The sequence below is a fragment of the Hyla sarda genome, chromosome 10 (assembly GCF_029499605.1).
Source record: "Hyla sarda isolate aHylSar1 chromosome 10, aHylSar1.hap1, whole genome shotgun sequence".
Taxonomy (NCBI): Eukaryota; Metazoa; Chordata; class Amphibia; order Anura; family Hylidae; genus Hyla; species Hyla sarda.
The window spans coordinates 138,736,948-138,760,947 of NC_079198.1; the positions used below are offsets into that span (position 1 = coordinate 138,736,948).

Below are 24,000 nucleotides of genomic sequence, written 5' to 3' on the forward strand. Positions count from 1 at the left end.
CCACACGGGGCACCGTAACGGCTATCCAGTGGCAGCTGAAGCTGTCAGCACTGCCAGATAGCCGTTTATGCGATGGCCCCGACATACAAAAGCATCGTATGCTGATGATGCCTTCAACATGTGATGGCCTCTGAGAGGCCATCGTATCTTGAAATGATTGTATGTTGGGGCCATTGTAGGTCGGGGGGGGGGGTCACTGTACTAGTTATACACCTCATTTAGCTCTGTCTGTATACTGCTTCTGCTATCTCTATGGGATCTGGATATATAGTAGTTATTGTCGATAAAATAAAAGGAGACTGCACTCACCGTCCAGTGACTGTAATCAGTTAGGCATCAATACAACGTGCAGCACAGGCATCAGAGAGTAAGAGGCTGAGGTGATGACGGGACAGTGCTGTTTCGCATGTTTAGCGGCTAGTGGAAGCATTCTAAGCGTGCGAAACAGTACTGTCCCGTCATCACCTCTGCCTCTTACTCGCTGATGCCTGTCCTGCATGTTGTATTGATGCCAAACTGATTACAGTAAAGATATGATCACTGGACGGTGAGTGCAGTCTCCTTTTTTCTATCGACATTTTCCACATTGTGTTGTATTGGGATTATGCACCCGGATTCCAGGATCGGGCTAGGTTTCCAGTGTTCAATCACCAGCTGCATATTTAACCCCCTTCAATAGTGCAAGTGCTGGTTCACTGCTCTTCTAATCACATATATAGTAGTTTTACCCCTCCCCTCCAGCTCTATACTGCTGCTATCTCTATGGGATCAGGATATATATAGTAACTATACAACTACCCTCCAGCTTTCTCTCTATGGGATCAAAATATATAGAAGTTAAAGAAATATATGGAATTCTCCTTGGTGGTGCACAAGTGGGATTCCAATCCCTTTGTAATCAATAAAGAAGAACTTGGCACTCAATTTTAGAGTTTATTGCATATTTTATTAAAGCGATCCAGAAATACTGGATTGCATTAATAAAATATACAAGAATCTCTAAAATTGAGTGCCAAGTTCTTTTTTATTGAGACATATATAGATATATATATATATATATATATATATATATATATATAAAGTAGTTATACACCTCCCCCTAGCTCTATGTGTATACTGCTGCTAATCTCTGTGCAATCAGGAAATATAGTAGCTATAACAATAGACTAATACATGTCTATGTATAATGTGTAAAAAGAATATGCTGAATAAATGCAGTGAAATGTAGTAAAAATGTTGTAGACTTCCAATCTTCATAAAACACCTCAATTGTGAATATAGTTCAAATCACTTTCTCTTCATGGTAAGATTTCTCTATAAAACGCACTATGACTAAGGAAAAATATCAAAAGTGCATGTAGTGTGAACTGACACCAACCCACTTATGAGTCTCAGTAGTTGAAGTTGCTTAAAGTGTACCAGTGGTTAACAAAAACTTTTGATATAATATAGATAATACCTTTAGATGAATATTTGTAATATATATTGATTACATTTTTATGTTTTTGGGGAAAAAAAAATGCTGTCCCTGCAGTTATTGCCTGTGTGTCTCTATGATGAGTCCAAATACAGGAAGTGAGGGCGGGACAAGCAGGGATCTGTACAGGCTTGTCAATCATCCTGAGGGGTGAGGTTGGGGCATGTCACAGAGCCTCACTGCACAGACCCCGGTTGTCCACCCACACTTCCTGTATTTGGACTCCTCGTATTGGAAACACACAGACAATAGCTGTAGGGACAAATATATACATTTATTAACCAATGTATATTACAAATACACAATATATACTCTAGTATAAGCCGACCCGAATATAAGCCAAGGCCCCTAATTTTACCCCAACAACCCAAGAGTTATTGACTCGACTATAAGCCTAGGGTGGGAAATACATCATCCCCCCCCCCCCCCCATGTAATCATCCAGACCCCCGTCATCATCCCCCCCCACATGTAATCATCCAGACCCCCGTCATCATCAACGCCTGTCATCATCCCACACCCCCCATGTAATCATCCAGACCCCTGTCATCATTCCCCCCCCCCCCTTCATCATCACAGCCTGTCAATCCCTTCATCAGTGGTCTTAAACCTGCGGACCCCAGATGTTGCAAAACTACAACTCCCAGCATGCCCGGACAGCCATCGGCTGTCTGGGCATGCTGGGAGTTGTAGTTTTGAAACCTCTGGAGGTCCACAGGTTGAAGACTACTGCGGCCTTCGTCATCATCCAGCCCCCCCCCCCCCTTTTATACTCTCCTCGGTGGGAAGTTAGGGTGAGCTGGTCCGGGCCATCTGTGCTGCAGGGACCGTCCGGTGTGGAGGATTAGTTGTTGCGGGCTGTTCATTTTCATCGGGGGGGGCCTCTTCTCTGCGCCCGGACTAGTGATGTTGCCTTGACGATAACGCACAGGGACGTTGCGCATGAATGTCCCTGTGCGTCGTCGTCAAGGCAACGTCACTACTCCGGGGCCGGGCCCGAAGCGCAGAGAAGAGGGCACCCCCCCCAACCCGGTGAAAATGGACAGCCCTAGAGGGGATGGAAGTGCTGGATGACGACAATGGCCGCAGTGGTCTTCAACCTGCGGACCTCCAGAGGTTTCAAAGCTACATCACCCAGCATGCCCGGACAGCCGATGGCTGTCCGGGCTTGCTGGGAGTTGTAGTTTTGCAACATCTGGAGGTCTGCAGGTTTAAGACCACTGATGAAGGGATTGACAGGTGGAGAGTTCACTTCAGTATAAGCCGAAGGGGGAATTTTCAGCATGAAAAATCGTGCTGAAAAACTCGGCTTATACTCGAGTATGTACAACGGTACATATGGTATTTTCTACACTATAATATAAAAAGTTTTTGTTAACCACAGGTACACTAAGTCTAGTAAGGTTGGTCTCCCTGGAAAAAAATGTTGTGATGAGCCCCTACTCCCTCTCTCTGCAAAGCTAGAGGATTCATGGAAAATTATATATATTATATATATATATATATATCTCAACTGGCTCGGAAAGTTAAACAGATTTGTAAATTACTTCTATTAAAAAATCTTAATCCTTCCAATAGTTATTAGCTTCTGAAGTTGAGTTGCTGTTTTCTGTCTAACTGCTTTCTGATGACTCACGTCCCGGGAGCTGTGCGGTTCCTATGGGGATATTCTCCCATCATGCACAGCTCCCGGGACGTGACATCATCATTGAGCAGTTAGACAGAAAACTTCAGAAGCTAATAACTATTGGAAGGATTAAGAATTTTTTATAGAAGTAATTTACAAATTTCAAACTTTCCAGAGCCAGTTGATATATATATAAAAAAAAGTTTTTGCCTGGAATACCCCTTTAAGAAATGATTTCAGTGATATAATCACAATCATTACTGCTGCAATCCCTTGTCTGCCATAAGGCATAAACCTCGAGATTATTCTCTAATAAAAACCTTGGCTATGCTAATGAATGCCAATGTATAGGTGTACATTGCCCATAAACTAGACGACCCCTTTAAAAGTTGTCACCTGTTGTGGAATTTTCTTTTAAATAATAGATCCTAAAAATTGATAAAAAGTTTCCAGGAAAGGATTCATTAAAAAAACAAGGTACCCAGCTGCTGAGATGGTCAGTTTGCATCTTTTATGATGAATGAGGAATTAACAGGAGACGCGGTGACCAGACAGACAGCAGACTGTCCCTACGGAGCTGGTGGCCGTCCCATGTCCTAGTTTATTCACCAGCCTGGGTTATCCGGAAACCAGGTTCTTCCATTCACAGCCTCCACTGATGATTGATTAATTTTAGCTGAAGGAAAAGTAGCACGATTGTTTGCCTCATTAATAGACAATTTCTGGGCCGTGTGATGCTTTGCTGATCCTCCGGTTTAAAGCGAGCATTTTTCTGTAATTATGGAGGTTTTTTTCTTTTCTCGGTAACACAGGCCTCTCGGGCATCCAGTTTAAATAAATCTCTGTGATCTTATGACACAACAACGAGTGAACGCAAAAAAAAAGGCATAAATTAGAAATACCAACATCCGGATTCTAACAAATAACGTTAGGAGCAAAAGGTATCATTAGAAAACAGATTTTTTTTATATAGTAATGATTGTAATTTATTAGTTATTAGTGGCGAGGACAGGAGGAGTCCTAACGAGGGCGGAAGGAGAGTGGTCGGGAACCATGCTAATAACAGAGGTGGGCACAGAGTGGAGGCAAAGGGTTTTCACAGGGGTCTACCTAAAAGATATTACAATACTCTAACATTCTAACCACCTACCTAATACGGTGTCCCCATATAGGGGTACTACACTGAAAACATCTTATCCCCTATCCTATTGTTCAGTCTTGAGAAAAGACGTTTAAGGGGGGATATGATAAACGTATATAAGTATATAAATGGCCCATACAAAAAATATGGAGAAAAAACTGTTCCAGGTTAAACCCCCCCCAAAGGACGAGGGGGCACTCCCTCCTTCTGGAGAAGAAAAGGTTTAGTCTAAAGGGGTGACACGCCTTCTTTACCATGAGAACTGTGAACTTATGGAACGGTCTACCTCAGGAACTGGTCACAGCAGGAAAAATTACCAGCATTAAAACAGGATTAGATACATTCCTGGAACAAAATAACATTAATGCTTATGAAGAAATATAAAATCCCATCCCTTCCCCCAATATCGCGCCACACCCCTACCCTTCAATTCCCTGGTTGAACTTGATGGACGTATGTCTTTTTTCGACCGTACTAACTATGTAACTATGTTAAATCGCGGGGGTCCCCCAGCTGGAGACTCTCGCGATCTCCGCTGTGGCACCCCTGTCATCCTCTCCATGACCAATGACTGGCGATGCCTGCCACCACACCCCCTCCATTCATGTCTATGGGAGGAGGCATGACTTATGTACTAGCAGTCATGCCCCTCCAATAGACATGAATGGAGGGGCGTGGCGTGAGGTCACGAACTAACATCTTATCCCCTATCCTTTGGTCTTCAACAGAGTACCCCTTTAATGATACCAAAACTCTAACCTGTCAAGGCCTGGAATACACCAGACCGCTGAAGGTGTCCTGTGGTATCTGGCAGCAGATCCTTCGACGCAGCGGTCTCCAACACAGTCCTTAAAGGAGAACTCCAGACCGTAAAAATTGTCCCCCATAGTGCCGGCAGTAAAAAAAATAAAGATGTACATACCTTCCTCCGCTCCCCCGGGGCCTCCGGTAACCGGCTCCAGTCTCTGCCGCAGTCCACTTCCTGGTTGCCGGTGGTCGGATGAATCAGCCAATCACCAGCCGCAGCGCAGTCAGACTCACCCGGCGATAGGCTGAGCGGCAGTGTGAAAACGCTTCAGGACACAAAATTCTTCACTACACCGACACCTGCGGCCGGGGCCGAAAACGTCACACTGCCGCTCAGCCTATCGCCTATGCGCTACGGCTGGTGATTGGCTGATTCATCCGGTAACCAGGAAGTGGATTGCGGCAGAGACCGGAGCCGGTTACCGGAGGCCCCGGGGGAGCGGAGGAAGGTATGTACGGTATATCTTTATTTTTATTTTACTGCCGGCACTATGGGGGACAATATTTATGGTCTGGAGTTCTCCTTTAAGGCCCAACAAAAGTCCAGGATTAGAATTCAGAATTAGAATTTTTTCATGTTTTATTCCAATCGAGTAACTGGAAGGGCCTGGGTTGGGGACAACTGCTTCAAAAGATAGAAGTCTTGGAAATTAGGGAGTCCGGTGCAGAGACCCTCAGAGTGATATACCAGTTTCTGCCTGGACCCTCCTCGGAGAGATGAGCAAACTGTGTATGGAATTATAGGGAGTCTAAGAGACTTTATATATGTTTGTAGACTGCACACTCTGGCTTTCCGAGCGATCAGCTGATCATTACGGCATATATATATATATATACACACACACATATATATATACACACACACATACATACAGTGGTCCCTCAACATACGATGGTAATTGGTTCCAAACGAGCCATCATTTGTCGAATCCATCGTATGTTGAGGGATTCGTGCAATGTAAAGTATAGGAAGCTGTACTCACCTGTCCCCGCCGCTCGAGATGGTGTCCCCGCCGCTCCCGATGGTGACCCCGGCCTCCGCTGGGCTCTCCGCTGTTTTCTCCGGTCCTCTTCTGTCTTCTCCAGTCCTCTGCTTTCTTCCGCAAGGCCTTACTGGGCCTGCGTAGCGACGTCATTACGCCGCTGCGTACGCCATTCCTATTGGATGGCGTGCGCAGCAGCGTATTGACGTCATCGGAGAGGGCCGAGAAGACACCGGAAGAACAGCGCTGGACCCGGAGGGCACCCCGGAGCATCGTGGAGGGGTAAGTAATACTTACCGGACCAATCGGGGAACATTAAGCTGCTATCCGGCAGCAGCTTAAGCATTTGGTGCTGCCGGATAGCACTTAATGCGATGGCCCCGACATAAAAAAGCATCGTATGTCGATTTCATCATATGTCGGGGCCATCGTAGGTCGGGGGGTCACTAGTATAACCTAAAGCAGTGTTGTCAGGGATCACTTCCCATGGTCCCCTGTGACTACTCCTGATGAAAACAGGTTACAGACCTTCTAAAATCTCCACTATTAGACTATTGTACGACAAAAAAAAGTTGCTGTTCTAACTTCCGGACCAATGGCTGAAAGGGAATGTAGTAATAAAAGTGGAAAAGAATGAAAAATCCCATCATGCTAAGTTGCTAACCGCTTCGCACACCACATCTGTTGTGTTTCTCCTCCCGACGTGTTGAGTGTTAGTTACACAGTCTGAGTAATAGCTTTCCAGGGGATAATCCAGGCTATTAACTAGAACCATTAACTAATAAGAAATTTAGCTTTAATATGTGGTAAAGTATTGTCCTGGCAAGTAGAACCTCTTTGAGACACTTAGCGCCTCTCTTAATATCCGCGTACCAAGAAGTCAGGCTCTTTAGATCCGTCAAGAGAACTTTTAGACAAGTTTGACCACTAATCATGTCAATAAAAACACACTGGGCACGATAAGGCGGCACGGCCATCAAACGCTGATCATCTGGATGAGGGTTAAAAAAAAAGGCTAAATTAAAGCTCTTTCATTAAAGAAATTAAACATGCACTCTCGTTAAAACAAATTTTTGCTAATGCACTCATTATGGTAAATAAAAAATCATTCTAATGTACTCGGATTACAAAAATAAAAAATTCTATGTTTCACTTGTGTTTAAAAAAGCTGCCACTAGGTGTCTCCCTACTGGGGAACGCCCCTTCCCAGTCTGTGAATCTGACTGAGACTGAGCAGAAAATACAGAGCAATATCAAGGTAGAAAACTAAAATAATAAAATAAAGGCCGGGGGTGGATTATCATGATGGGGGCAGTGACCTGGGAGGATTGTAACATTTAACAAGTTCACCCCCTTGTGGGGTGTATGGTAGTTGGGGTGTTTCAGTAGATGAGGGGTTAAAGTTAACCCTATAGTTTGTGACGCCAGGCTGAGGGCTAGTATGCTGAGGTAATTCTCCGGCCTATCGCCGCCCTTCCCAGTAACGATAGGTGCATAAAATGACTGAAGGTCCACAAGGTACTTAAATGGATGTGCCGCAAGCAATGAACAGCAACAGTCTCACTAACACAGTCTCTATGCACTTCAATGACTGACAGTTGTTGCGGACCTTGACTTTTCATATAAGTCTCTGAATTTAGGGTAATTTGCGAAAGATCCGTCCGGATTTAAGGGATAGATAAGGTCCGGTGATCTTGCAGAGTGCTTAGGGATTGAGAACACTCACAGTTTAGAAGATATCAGCCCTCGCCGCAAGGCTCAGGCCTAACTCACTGATGACAGCAGCGCAGATCCTCCCTTGCTTGGAAGCGCAGGAACAAGAGAGTGAGAAAAGGCCGCCGCTCCCTTATATGGGCAGGGCCGTTTTAGCTTGGTCCAAGTAACTGTCACTCACCGTTACAGGGAGTGATGGGTAAAATACGTCATAGGGACCTCCAAAGGTCCTTAAGCTTAAAACCATAGAGTTTACCTGATCACGTGACCCGCAGGTCCTGCTACGCTCCGTACAGGTAACTAACCATTTATATACATTTGTACAATTATATTTATATAAATCCTAAATAACTGCTAGATAACTAATACCTAGATAAGAGGTGACAAGGGGTGGACTAGATAAGAAGGACCCCGACGTCCTAGGGACTCTGGCTATGGGGACTTCTACACTGGTACCATATAGGATGCGGTACCGGGACACCACATACTCTTTAAAAATTCACATACAAAAAATAAATAAATAAATAAATAAAAAACTATCATTAAAGTGACTTCACTGATGCAAAATGAACAATCTAGTAAGGCCTCTTTCACAGTGCTGTTGGGCTCCCCTATGTGGAGCTTCATCAGACTGGAAATTCTGGCAAAACGATGAGCGTTAAATGGGTACTCCGGCCCTAAAACATCTTATCCCCTATCTGAAGGATAGTGGATAAGATGTCTGATCGTGGGGGTCCCACCGCTGAGGACCCCCACAATCTCGCATGCAGCACCCACCTATGGGAGCTGCATGCTGCGCTGCAGCCTCCAAGTTTTCTGGGTCACGACTACGGGGCCGGAGTATTGTGATGTCACGACTCCACCCCCGTTTGCATGCGATATTGTGGGGGTCCCCAGCGGAGGGATCCCCGTGATCAGGCATCTTATGTCCTATACTTTGGATAGGGGATAAGATGTCTTAGAGCCGGAGTACCCATTTAAGTGGAGGGGGAAAAAAATAGCGCATGCACTAATTTTATATATTTTTTCTCCGCTAAACTACCGGATCCCTGACAGACACCATCCAAGTCATTGTGATCCGTCGGGACCTGGTGGGAGCAGTTGTGCTTCAACCCATTTTGGGGCAGATCAGCAAATAAAAAAAAAGACACAGAACAGGACAGTGCACAATGGCGACACTGCCTAAGCTATAAGAAGCTGGAAGGAAGGGATCTTATATCAAATGCCTTTGGTGTGAATTATTGGGTCTGGTACGAGTTGGTTACAGAATTTCTCACATTCTTCAAATGACGATTGGGGAGGCATTTGGGATCCCCTCAGAGTGAGTAGAAAGCCACCAACTTAAATGGGCACTGTCATGTTTAAAAAAAAAAAGTTTGGGCATGTCAAAGAAAGATGTATATATCTATATATATAAATATATAATATTTTTATATATCGGTAGGGGTCTCAGTGCTGAGACCCCCACAAATCAGTAAAACAAGCAGAGATAATTGCGTGGTAGCGCACTTTACTCCCTGGCAATCAGCGATTAGTGTCTTACGGCTTTATTATAAGTCTATGGGGCAGCGAGACAAATATAGCTGAAAGATGAGGAATATATTACTCTACAATCCACTTATTCATGCATCAAATATGTTCTTATTAAAGGGGTACTCCACCCCTAGACCACTTATTCTCTATAGGAGAGGAGATGTCTGATCGCGGGGGTCCTGCCACTGGGGAACCCCGCAATCTCGGCTGCGGCACCGGCGATGTGACTGGCGATGCAGGGCAGAGGCTCGTGACGTCACAGTCATGCCCCGCACATAACATCACGAACACGCCCCCTCAATGCAAGTCTATGGGAGGGGGGCATGATGATTGTCACGCCCCCTCCCATAAACTTGCATTGAGAGGGCGTGGCTGTGATGTCACCAGCATCCGGCGCTGCACACAACGCTCTAAACGAACACCGGGTGCAACAGGGAGATTGCGGGGGTCCCCAGCGGCAGGACCCCGGCGATCAGACATCTTATGCCCTATTCTTGGTGATAAGATGTCTAGGGGCGGAGTAGCCCTTTAAGTCTTTGCACAATGAGACAGATGAAGGAGGTCTCCCTTACAGGGAGGATCTCATTACATTGAAGCTCACTGAATACCAATATGGCCGACTATGGTTGGTGTCAGACAGCTTAAGTCTGGTAAACCTTTCGCGTTCGCCCAGGGTGGTAACTTTTAACCCAATCACTGCAGCTTATTAATAAACTAGGTAGGTACTAATCAAGCCCATCTTACAGCAGCCACATTCGACAAGCTGATGAGGCGGAAAGCACTTAGAAAAAAGTTCAAGGGGTGTTCCAGTGGAAAGTCTGGCAGCTCCATTTAAAGATACCAATCTCTATTAACCTGGTGCTGATTAACAGTTGTCATTGCCATGAATCATAATCAAACGATTATTTATAAAGCTGGATTCTAAAGCAAGGACGGCAATTCATTCTCCTCCTGTAACTCCGCCGCTCTGCCAACTTATTACATTCACTTCCAATAAAGGAAAGAGAGCGAGAGAGACGAGAAAAAAAAAAGGTGAATAATGGACTCTCATTGCAAATTAACTTTCAAAATAATAATGGTCGGATTGACTGCCGGGGCTATTTATATTTTCAGACGGGTTTCTTTCATCAGGGTTATTTATATTTTCAGACAGGTTTCTTTCATCAGGGGGAATTGACTGGAAATGGCAAAATATTCGCAGGAGGACATCATCCGGATGAAGAGGTTGGCGCTTATTTACGGTGCGGCCAGGTACCAGCCGATAAAACCAAGTTCTCTCGCTGCCACTTGACCTGAATTCTTTTCGTTCTTCACCACAAATACTCATTTTTACAGCAACACCACTCTTGTAGATTTACTTAAATAAAAGCTTTTGGACACGGGAATCGATATTTAGTAAGTAAAAAAAAAAAAAAAAAAAAAAAAAACGTACACCCGATAGGTGATCCCAGACAACATCCTGTTTTTACTATTTAATCAGTCCTTATTTATACGCCCCGGTATAATAAAAATTAAGACTTATTACTTGCAGGGAGATTTTGTTCTCCTGATTTCCATTTTGACAGATCCCATATATATTTCCTTACTCCAGTTCCAGGGGAAGCCGGCCCGATGTCACTAATGAACCACAGAGGCGGTTATTTGTCTGCCCCAGCGGTATCATGTACTTACATATTCCGCTCTCCGCTTGCTTTTATGAGCAACTTGCACCACTTTAAAGGAGAGAGAAATACAGGAAGGAGCATAAATTACCAGGGCCCTTTTTTATGATTTGAAAAAGGTAAAAATCGATGAAAAATAAAAAAATAAAACAAGTTGCACTGCATGAAAATGAATGGGTGTGCACCATACAGAGGCCCAACACGAGCGGTGGCATACAAGTGCGTAGCATCAGCAAGTGGGTCGAGACTCTATGCAGGATCTAGAACAGTGTAACCCAACCAGTGTGCCTCGAGTTATTGCAAAAAATACAACTCCCAGCATGTCATGTCAAGGCATGCTGGAAGTTGTAGTTTTGCACCCTACAAACCAACACGAGCGATGGTAAACCAGTGCGTGCCATTAACAATTGGGCTGAAACTCTATGCAGGATCTAGAACAGTGTAACCCAACCAGTGTGCCTTGAACTATTGCAACACAACTCCCAGCATGCCATGTCCAGGCATGCTGGGAGTTGCAGTTTGGAAACCCTACAGATTGGTGAAATCCCAACAATGGCAGATGTCATGGGAGGGTACTGAATTTTAACATGCCCGATTCTTTAGTTCTCAAAAAGATAAGTCAGCAACAGGAGTCTGGCAGCGGCAGTATTAAACATTTTGCCTATTCAGAAGGCATGCATACGCAATTAAACTGAGCATGCATGTCTACGGCGAGGAAGAGGCAAAGAGAAATAGTTTTCTGGCTTACAGCTATAGAAGATGTAGGACAACCTTTATACTGTTGAAAACATCTCCTTTAGGAATGGAAAATGTATTATTTACATATGTAGGGCTGGGACTGCATGGGATAGGGCAACCCATGATAAAAGATAGGGATAGGCATAAGGCTATCCTTCATATAAGATAGGGATAGGTATAAGGCTATCCTTCATATAAGATAGGGATAGGCATAAGGCTATCCTACATATAAGATAGGGATAGGCATCAGGTTATCCTTCATATAAAATAGGGATAAGGCATAAGGCTATCCTTCATATAAGATAGGGATAGGCATAAGGCTATCCTCCATATAAGATAGGGATAGGCATAAGGCTATCCTTCATATAAGATAGGGATAGGCATAAGGCTATCCTTCATATAAGATAGGGATAGGGACTATTCATAGTATTCAGAAATACTGGGCAGACTAGATGGGCCAAGTGGTTCTTATGTGCAGACACATTCAAGGATTCTATGTTCTAATCCCATTATTTAATATAAAATTCATTATATACTGGTTTTGATACAAAGCAGCAAAACTGTAGCTACCTATTTAGAGGAAAGTGGAAAAAGAGCGTTGTCTGGGCAATATCACTTATGACCTGTGGACGGGGATGGCGCTGTTGGAAGACAGCAGCAGTGTTTTCCTTACCCTGGTCTATTCCTCTAAATGCACAATACGCAACTACTCCAGATGCTATAAAATTAGTATTGACAACACAATGTACAAACACATCATAAAGCTGCAAACAGGAAGAGGGTTCATACAAGGAAAATATAGACTTTCAATTAGGCTGAGCAGAGACTTGATAGGATCTCGGTATTAATTCACTCCCAAGGTGAAGCTCATTTGGGAATAATTGCCTATTGTTGCCAGATCATCATCAGTCACAGCCACTTGTTTTACTGTAACCTTGACATTTCCCCCCCTGAAGAAAAAAAATGGAAGACAAAGGAGAAACTGGAATTTGTTACTTTGTACTGTCTGTCACTTAGCAACAGGATCGCTCCATGTTCACATGATAACAATAAACCACAGAGCGGCTCCCAAAGATATTTTCTTCCAGAAACAAACGTTATCTGTCACAAGGAGCAGAGGACAGGACTCCAAAAAGGGAACATGTCATACGGAGACTCTGCAGGAGCCATATACAACATGTTACCTGCAGATTGTACTGTATTATATATATCATCTGCTCAGCTCCTCCTGCTCTATAACATGTTACCTGCAGATTAGACTGTATTAACATGACAACATTAACTTATTCAAAGCTGTAACTGTCTGGGACTTTAAGACACTGACATTTAATGCGTCACTCCTCGCTGCTCAGTATCATCTCACTTCAACTTGTTGTTTCTGGATTATAAGATTATTTAGGACCCACTAGAGGAATTCTGATAGATTAACGATAGTTCCACCTATATCCCTCTGTGAAGATGTGTTGTATCTGGTTCTAGAAAATCAAGGGGGGTGGAGGAAGCGCCTGCTGCAGCCAGTTGCCTTACAGTAAGACCGGTTCATAAAAAGGTGGGGGGCTGGTCTAAAGGACATAAAGGGGGTTTATTTTGCATATTTCATATTAGACATGACTAAACTAAACACAAAATCAAGCAGGATTTCCTGTAACATGTTGTGTTCTCCTTTAACCTCACCACAGAGAGAAAAGGAAAAAAACACGGAGCAGATTAAATTTTTCTATAATCCGCTGTTCGTTTTACAAATCTACTTTGAACAGATGAAAACCCAATTAGGACTAATTCTTAAATAAACACAAAGCTTCTAATCTGGGTAAATTGGATCTATGACCGAGAGATGGTAACCGCGCATCGTCCGTCTGGACCTTTCGTCATCTCACAACCCGAGTGGATTTTTACCTTCCATGACACCAGAGTCAAATGACAATACTCCTACATCTTATAGGGTGTAAAGTGAGATGGGTAACCATACAAATTTACAGGGTATTTCATTCTCAGCTTGCTATCCCCTATTCTATGGATAAGGGGTGGGCGCCCGATCGCCGAGACCCCCTGCCTATTCCAACAGTTGTGACATAATTGTCCCCAAAATAACAGAGCGCACAGGGCCTGTGCATGCGGCCCCGCTCCATTTGTTCTGTAAGGCAGTGTTTCCCAACCAGGGTGCCTCCAGCTGTTGCAAAACTACAACTCCCAATTCGTTCCATTGAACAAATACTCGATGTCAAGTAGACTGTCACATGACCGTAGCGCAATTGATTCACCGAGCCGGCTTGTTACATGGTTTTGTATTGCTGCGCTCTGTTACTATTTACTAGTCTGTAAAACATTGTAGCAAACCTTCAGCTGAAAGACATAACAGGTCAAGATAAGGATATGAGCAAGAACATTATCATTCATTGGCAGCAAGCAGAGGTCTTGAAAATGGCGAGGAAATTAAACGGAGGATCGGTGTTCTCCAAACTGTGGACTTCTAGATGTTGCAAATCTACAACCCCCAGCATGCCCGGACAGCCAACGGCTGTCCGGGCATGCTGGGAGTTGTAATTTTGCAACAACTGAAGGGCCACAGTTTGGAGAACACCGATCCTTCGTTTCAGTTCTACGGCATTTTCAAGACCTCTGCTTGCTGCCAATGAAATATAACATTCTTGTTCATCTTGATCTGTTATTACTTAGAGCTGAGGGTTTGCTACAACGTTTACAGACTAGTAAATGGTAATAGGGTGCAGCGATACAAAACTATGTAACAAGTTGGCTTGGTGAACCATTTGTGTTATGGTCATGTGACCGTCTACTTGGCATCGAGTAGCTGTCTGTTCAATGGAGTAGCTGTCTGTTTTGCAACAGCTGGAGGCACACTGGTTGGGAAACTCTGCCCTAAGAGGTTGGCGAACATTTCTTATTGCTGAACCTGGAAGCGTTTGGCGGCCCGATAGATAATCAATGGAGCAGAGGCCTTGCAGGCAGGGTGCCCTCTGTTCGTTCTCATGATTGACAAGGGTCCCAGTGGTCAGATCCCCATGATCAGTTTGCTCCCCACCTTATGAATGAGCCCATAAACATCATTCACAAGCATTATGGTGATGTCGCTTCTCTACCTACCGACCCTCAAAACGTAACATTGTTTGCGGACATCTGGCGAACAAGTGTCAATACATTCCTACATTTCCAGGAGTAATAACGGAGGAACGGTAAAACACAGATCTAAGAACTGACTAAATCAGACGGGTCAGCACAGGTGATAGAACTGCGCTGTATACAGAGAATCTGACATATAAGTAAAACGGAGCATCTGCCTATGGGATCCAGTGGCAAAAGGTTTACTTTATTAGCAATAATGTCAATTGTACAGACCCCCGGTTAAGGGAAGCAAGAAGCCGAGAGACATAGCAGACCATGAAGGGAGACAAGATAATGTCTATCCTGCCATAGCAGCCGCAGCCGTACGCCCCTCCGTGCATGGAGAATATTTAGATTGAAATCAGAGCCCATATCTTTTCTTTCAGGTCCATAAATCCGACCCAGATTTCTGTAAGCAAGATGTCTCCGGCTCCCTAAAGGTTTTAGTGCCGAGTATTGTGCTTGGGGGGAGAAAAAAAAAAAAAAAAGATGAAGAAGAATTGTGTGAAAAGTCATTGATTTAAATTAGACAATTTAGTCCATGACATTGGCGCGAGAAAATATGCTCTTCTTACAGCAACGAGACTGGAGGAATCGCTCTTTAGATGTTAAATCAAATTTTGCAATTTTTCCGGCAAATGAGGCATGCAAGCACATTATCAAAATCATGGCTTCCAAAATTAATCTGCCACTAAATAATTTATCATCCCGGTGATCTTATTGTAAATAAGCAAGAATAGGGGGATCACGTGGAGCCCCCGATCAGCTGTTTATTGGCCAATATCCTAAGCAATAAAGCATTTGAATATCAGACTTTATGAACGACAGGGAATCATTAAAAAATAAAATGCACGGAGGGTGAAAAAAACCGAGAAAGTCATTTGATACAAAATGTTCATCTGCTTCCTGAACCACAGTCCTTGGAAATACATTAGCAAGTGAAATGGAAGCAGCTTTATGTCTCTACTTTTTCTATAATAGGTCAAAGTTGTGGGAAAGATTTACTTCTTCTGGCTGCTCGAGGCAGCTACTTAGTGCTACAAAGTAAGAAAACTTTACATAGTTCTCATGAAGAGACACAAGGGCAGAAGATCTCTCAGAGCACCACCTACTAAGACATACAAATGATTATGAGAACAGCACTGCCGATGATCAACAGCAGAGCCCCACCCACCACCAGAGCCCCACCCACCAGAGCCCCACCCACAACCAGAGCCCCACCCACGACCAACAGAGGACCACCTACAAAGACCCACATAATTATGAGACCAGCACTGTCCATGAGCAATCAACGACAGAGGCCCACCCACGACCGACGGCAAAGGGGCCCCCACGACTGACAACACGGGCCCCACCCACAACTAACCTCAGAGGCCCACCCACAACTAACCGCACAGGCCCACCCACAACTAACCGCACAGGCCCCCCCACAACTAACCGCACAGGCCCCCCCACAACTAACCGCACAGGCCCCCCCACAACTAACATCAGAGGCCCCCCCACAACTATCAGAGGCCCCCCCACAACATCAGAGGCCCCCCCACAACTAACATCAGAGGCCCCCCCACAACTAACATCAGAGGCCCCCCCACAACTAACATCAGAGGCCCACCCACAACTAACATCAGAGGCCCACCCACAACTAACATCAGAGGCCCACCCACAACATCAGAGGCCCCCCCACAACTAACATCAGAGGCCCCCCCACAACTAACATCAGAGGCCCCCCCACAACATCAGAGGCCCCCCCACAACATCAGAGGCCCACCCACAACATCAGAGGCCCACCCACAACTAACATCAGAGGCCCCCCCACAACATCAGAGGCCCCCCCACAACTTCAGAGGCCCCCCCACAACTTCAGAGGCCCCCCCACAACTTCAGAGGCCCCCCCACAACTTCAGAGGCCCCCCACAACTTCAGAGGCCCCCCCACAACTACCATCAGAGGCCCCCCCACAACTACCATCAGAGGCCCCCCCACAACTACCATCAGAGGCCCCCCCACAACTACCATCAGAGGCCCCCCCACAACTACCATCAGAGGCCCCCCCACACCTACCATCAGAGGCCCCCCCACAACTACCATCAGAGGCCCCCCCACAACTACCATCAGAGGCCCCCCCACAACTACCATCAGAGGCCCCCCCACAACTACCATCAGAGGCCCACCCACAACTAACATCAGAGGCCCACCCACAACTAACATCAGAGGCCCCCCCACAACATCAGAGGCCCCCCCACAACATCAGAGGCCCCCCCACAACTACCATCAGAGGCCCCCCCACAACTACCATCAGAGGCCCCCCCACAACTACCATCAGAGGCCCCCCCACAACTACCATCAGAGGCCCCCCCACAACTACCATCAGAGGCCCCCCCACAACTACCATCAGAGGCCCCCCCACAACTACCATCAGAGGCCCCCCCACAACTACCATCAGAGGCCCCCCCACAACTACCATCAGAGGCCCCCCCACAACAAACATCAGAGGCCCCCCCCACAACAAACATCAGAGGCCCCCCCCACAACAAACATCAGAGGCCCCCCCACAACTAACATCAGAGGCCCCCCCACAACTAACATCAGAGGCCCCCCCACAACTAACAACAGAGGCCCCCCCACAACTAACATCAGAGGCCCCCCACAACTAACATCAGAGGCCCCCCACAACTAACAGAGGCCCCCCGACAACTAACATCAGAGGCCCCCCCACAACTAACATCAGAGGCCCCCCACAACTAACATCAGAGGCCCCCCACAACTAACATCAGAGGCCCACCCACAACTAACATCAGAGGCCCACCCACAACTAACATCAGAGGCCCCCCCACAACATCAGAGGCCCCCCCACAACTACCATCAGAGGCCCCCCCACAACTACCATCAGAGGCCCCCCCACAACTACCATCAGAGGCCCCCCCACAACTACCATCAGAGGCCCCCCCACAACTACCATCAGAGGCCCCCCCACAACTACCATCAGAGGCCCCCCCACAACTACCATCAGAGGCCCCCCCACAACTACCATCAGAGGCCCCCCCCACAACTACCATCAGAGGCCCCCCCACAACTAACATCAGAGGCCCCCCCACAACTAACAACAGAGGCCCCCCCACAACTAACAACAGAGGCCCCCCCACAACTAACAACAGAGGCCCCCCCACAACTAACATCAGAGGCCCCCCCACAACTAACATCAGAGGCCCCCCCACAACTAACATCAGAGGCCCCCCCACAACTAACATCAGAGGCCCCCCCACAACTACCATCAGAGGCCCCCCCACAACTAACCTCAGAGGCCCCCCCACAACTAACATCAGAGGCCCCCCCACAACTACCATCAGAGGCCCACCCAAAATTTCACAGCAGCTGATGAGTTTGTTAAAAAAATAAAAGTTACCCATGTGAATTCTTCTTATTGGAAGCCAGAGACTATTCTTCTGGCTTTCTTTACAGTAAGCCATCTTGTAAACATTTACATTGGCTGCTACATAGAAACAGTCCATATGTAGGAACACACCCCTCTGGAGAGGGGAAAGGTAACATCCAGTTGTCAAACATTTTCAGGAGGAATAACAGAGGAAAAACAAAATGCATTAGTTTCCTGAAATGCTATTCTATGGGAAAAACATATTTACTAAAACAAGCAGACAACAATTTTAAATAATAAGTAACCACAAAACATCACGTCATTGACAATTGCATCATTTACTATTTTTCAGCATTTTAGGAGATTAAAACAAAACAAAAATATATATATAAAAGTCAGATGTCTGAGAAATAAGAAAAAAAAAAATTTGTAGCCCTCTAAATATTTTAGTGCCCTTGCCATCACGATGGCTGGAGATGTGCTGCCGCAGCAATTGGCTGTTTGCAGAGAACGTGCATTTTTAAAACCACTTATCGGCTGAGAGATTCCCTGGCTTCAAACATTTAAAAGGAACTGACAGAAAAGGAACTTAACCCGTATGTCAAAGCATCACAACAGAAAACTATTATATAATATTACTGCACATTACGGCATCACAGGGATATTCTCAGAGCCTCCACTATTACACAGGACGTGTCTATCACCAGGAGCGCTCCGTCAAAAGAGAGAACTGTGGATAATGATACAAATGTTCTGAACAAGCAAAATATAGGTGTGGTAGGAAATTACAATTCAACAAAGTAAGGTAGAAAAAACAGAGCGTTTAATGATACCAAAAAGGAGTGTTTATTAATACGGAAAAGTTAACGAAAAAAAAAAAAAATTCTAATATTTAAAAACAAACAAAATAAATTGCACACACACAATTATATATAGTTCCCGAAATAATAGAGCGGCACTCCAGCGATCCAAAGTAGAAAAGGGATTTTATCCACCCAAAATGTGAAGCGACGTTTCAACCTACTCAATGAGGTCTTGAAAAAGACCTCATTGAGTAGGTTGAAATGTCGCTTCACCTTTTGGGTGAATAAAATCACTTTTCTACTTTTGATCGCTGGAGTGCCACCCTATTATTTTGGGAACTACATTACTTGGGACGTTTTGTTCAAGTCTTACATAGGACTGAGCACCCGCCTGGATCCTGGGATTTGAATCCCACACAGTGCCACTCTTACACCTCGACTATATCTATCCACACAGCCTGCACCCGCAAGCCAGGTTTTTACAATAGTTTGGAAATAATAGTGCTGGCCAACTTATTCTTTGGTTGTATTACACATACGGGGGAGTGGCTACCTCCATGTTGGCTCCTGCACCCCACCCACCTCTATTAGGTGTATATAAGGTGCCTTGGATGTTTCAGACCTTGCAATGCCTTTTGTACTGTTCACACAGAGGCATATACACAGTGTAGGGTCCGTCCCAGAATGAGGTCACCATACCGTGGTGGGACGGTCCATGCTATTTGGTGCCAAATTTGCAAGCTAAGTACCTCATAATTTCAGATCTTCATTTATTGCACTACAGCTGTATAGCTTTCCATGTTCTATCTATATACTCATGTTTCATCTATATCTTTGTGCTGGCAGTGTGCTGCTGTATTCTCCTGTTGCTGTATATTTAGCCCAGCAGCCTGCACCTGCAAGCCAGGTTTTTACAATAGTTTGGAATTAATAGTGCTGGCCAACTTATTCTTTGGTTGTATCCACACATATACATATATACATACACACATATATTTTATAAAATAAAATACAGATGAAAGTCATACGAGTATGAGTGTTTATTAGCTTAAAAATTTTATATTTAAAATAAAAAAATAAACACACGTCAATAAAATATAGTTATAAAAAAATACTTAAAAATATATATTTATAACAAAAATAATAAAAATAAATAAATATGCTCATCATTACTATATTATACTAAACAATAATTCATAAAACTATTATGGCTATGGCTACCTGACGCAGCAAATGCTTGTCGATGCTGTCGTTATGTGAACCCCGGCACAAAAATAATCCAAAAAGAATTGAATTTTTTGGTTGAAAGTTGCTAGCACTGACCTCAACATAAGCCACGCGTGACTGCGAGCTGTGACACTTCTCCAATTTCTACAATTTCTCTTTTATTTTACAGCTAAACTGCAACTAACAAAGTCGCATGGAATCATATATATTTTTTTTGATTGACTTAGATGTGATTTGCTGTCACGCAACCTATGTCGCCATACAGCCCAATGTTTCCAAGGCAGTGTGCACTCCGCTGTTGCAAAACTACAACTCCCAGCATACCCGGACAGCCGTTGGCTGTCCGGGTATGCTGGGAGTTGTAGTTTTGCAACAGCTGGAGGAACACCGGTTAGGAAATCCTTTTTTGCCTTTTAAAATAAAATACTGTTTCAACAACGTGCTTAAAATAAATAAAAGCATTAAAAATAATAAATAAAAAAAAATCAATATACATAACATATCCATGTCATCAGCCGCCTCGCAGTATCTCTCATCAGATGACGGCCCTGGAATCCACAGAAGACATATTTCAAGACATTTTCCACATCTAAAAACAAACTTTCCAGCCAAGCAACACATGACGTGCCTGTTACACCATTGGGACTCCGCGTCCTTTATCTAGAGGAAAGTCATCATATACAATTTGCTCCGACCTTTCCAGGTCAAGGCTCCAGGACTCACACCAGTTTCCCTTGAGCTTCCTAAAGTCATGTATCACTTCTTACAAATGGATGCCACAGTTTCAATGATCTTCTCTATTGCACCTTGTCACACAACCGGGACCTCCCAGCAGTCAGTGCACTGGATTATGCCCTCTGAAAACAAGATCTTTTTTTTATTTTTTTATTTCACTGCTTTGTGGCTAAGAAGCCAGTAAAACGTCGGATTTAGTCAGTCATTCTCCAACACCACCTTCAATGGGGCCCAAAACAACAGCCTTCACTTCAATTCCACATGTAAACCAAGAGGGTCCCTTGAGGACGCCAAAACACAGAGAAACAATAACATAACAGCAGTCCCATGAAGAATTGAAATACCTCATTAGTGTTCCAACGATGCCTTTCTTTTGGTAAGCTTGAACATTTTGGTAGACATTCGAGCAGCTTCTTGGGTAGAAAGATCTTTACATGACTGCCGTTGCTGTTTCCATGATCATCTAATAAGAAAAAAAAAGCAAAAAAAGGGATGAAGAGGCTATAGGTGAAATACACGGTGGGGGGATTTGTTAAGAGACCGGTTTCAAGGCATCGATAATGATGAAGTCAGCTACGGACTACGCAACAAGATCAGTGAGGAAAGGGTCCCTGGAATAAGACGGTATTATAGTCTACAATAAAGTATGTGTGTGGAAGAAGGAAATGCAACTCTAACTAGTTACCCTTCACCCGGTGTGATGATTGACAGCTCGCCTGGATCTGATTGGCCACAATCACTGTGATAGACGATCAGGACACAACCCAACACACTGGGCTTCATGTACTATTGGAGTTCCAAGTAAATGTTGGTTAAAAAAAAAAAAAGGATAGGGAAATGGATTACTGGATTACAATCAATTCCTCAATTTCAGCAAATTTTCAAAAAGGTGTTTTTGGCACTTTTTCATGCTCTTATTTTTCACTTTTAATAGAGGTTATACAATTAAAGAAGGATATGAAACTTATTCCTTATCCACTGGAGAGGGGATAAGTTTCAGATCACGGGGGGTCCGACCACTATGGCCCCCCACGATCTCCCGTACGGGGGCCCTTGGTTCTTTGCCAAAATAGAGCTTTCGATTACCGCATGACGCGGCGGCCGACACGCCCCCCTCAATACATTTCTATGGCAGCGGCGGAGACTGCTAAATGCAGTGCTCCAGCTCTCCCATAGAGATGTATTGAGGAGGCGTGTCGGCTGCCGCGTCATGCGGTGGTCGGACATGGCCGCTGACTGCCGGGGCCCCGTACGGGAGATCGCGGGGGGCCCAAGCGGTCAGACCCCCCACAGTCTGAAACTTATCCTAAGGATATCCCTTATCCCGGAGTACTCCATTAAAAAGAAAACTTTGGCATACTTTGGCAGATTACTGATGAAATACAAAGTTTAATGACATGTGGAAAGCTAATTGATGTATATTAGGTAAAGCTATAAAAAATAAAATAAAAATTCAGTGAAAATGAAAAAAAAAAAAAAAAAAAAAAGGAATAATAGTCCATGGAGCCCAATATGCACAATACACACTTTTGTGCTCTATGGCTCCCACACACACACCTCCACATCACATACTCGTATCAGAATATTACTAGGACTGCACAACAAAAGGAATGTGTGTTGCTTGCTACTGTGTTGAAGTTGCATGACTAGAGAGATCCCTCAAGTTACAATAGTAATTGGTTCCAGGACGACCATTGTATGTTGAAACAATTGTATGTTGAGACCAGAACTCTATGGAAACCCGGTAATTGATTCTGAAGCTGCCAAAATGTCATCCAAAAATAGGAAAAGGTGAGGATTAAAGAAAAATAAGTAGAAAACTAATATAGATAAAGCAAATCCTTATATATAAAAGTAAGATCTGCTGGGAGCTGTAATCACTGTCTATGTAGAGGACAGGAGCTTCTTCAGGGTCCTGGACAGTACACAGTGTCCTAAAAAGTACTACCAGACACCAGTCAGTGCATACCCTTCAGTAATACAGGGGTTTACCAGTAAAATGTCCATTCTGATTGGTCACTTCTTCAGGCCATTGACACATTTCACAGATCTGGACTGTCTGTTGCATTGCATGTTGAGTTTGATTTCAAGTTACAATGGTCCAGAAAAGGTCATTGTATGTTGAAACTATTGTATGTTGACGCCATTGTAAGTTGAGGGATCACTGTATTAGACATAAAAAGAAAATTGCTGACAAGTCGCAAGTGAGACACCATTTTATGCAACTTACATTAAACTCTATGCTGGAAAACTTGCTATATGTATCCAGAAATCCAGAAGGTTTGGATAAGACATGAACTCTGCAATCATTTTCAATGCTTATTGTGTTTATTTTAAAGCAAAACAAATTACTTCACACAGCCGCAGCGCATAAAGGTCGCACATTCATTCCTTCTCCATTGCACTTATCTTCTCCAAAACTCCAATAATCTAAGGAAGGTCCAATATGGCCGAAACGTCATTTGTTTGAGGATTGGTTTATAATAAACACAAGCAATGAAAACAAGTGCAGAATTTATCTGGCACCATCCAGGTCGAGTGCTTTATAATATGTTACTAATACGTAGTAACCAGACATTTCTGAAAAAATACTTGTGGCATCACCATGTGCATGATCCATCACCACAGCGCACCAAAACCTCCCTAAAAAAAACCACAAGCAATATTTCTGAATGTAGGAGTCAGAATAGCGCACGCTACATCTCGTCATCTGATGTCACGTGACGCCGTTATCAGAGCTTTTCTTCTTCTTGAAGTGGCTTATTCTTGCAACTGGCGGTCAGCAGATGTGAGGACTGTTGGGGCAATATATTTAAAGGGGTTACTTTCACTTGCTATAAAGACCCGTACATTTAGCACCGAGCTAATGGGGGCAGCAACGGAAACCGAGCTAACGGGCGGCACCGGAAACCGAGCTAGGGGGCGGCACCGGAAACCGAGCTAACGGGCGGCAACGGAAACCGAGCTAACGGGCGGCAACGGAAACCGAGCTAACGGGCGGCAACGGAAACCGAGCTAACGGGCGGCAACGGAAACAGAGCTAACGGGCGGCAACGGAAACCG

At 44.5% G+C, this 24,000-nt stretch overlaps 1 protein-coding gene across 7 annotated transcripts in view; it reads right to left on the reverse strand.

The window, feature by feature from the left end:
• The window catches only part of LOC130293821 (calmodulin-binding transcription activator 1-like), a 1,711,968-nt gene that overhangs the window by 1,668,106 nt on the left and 19,862 nt on the right, over positions 1–24,000 (reverse strand). For all 7 annotated transcript variants that reach the window (XM_056542963.1, XM_056542962.1, XM_056542965.1 and 4 more), the window contains exon 2: positions 21,282–21,400. In XM_056542963.1, the coding sequence (XP_056398938.1) occupies positions 21,282–21,400 (119 nt within the window). The remainder of the gene's footprint in view (positions 1–21,281; positions 21,401–24,000) is intronic.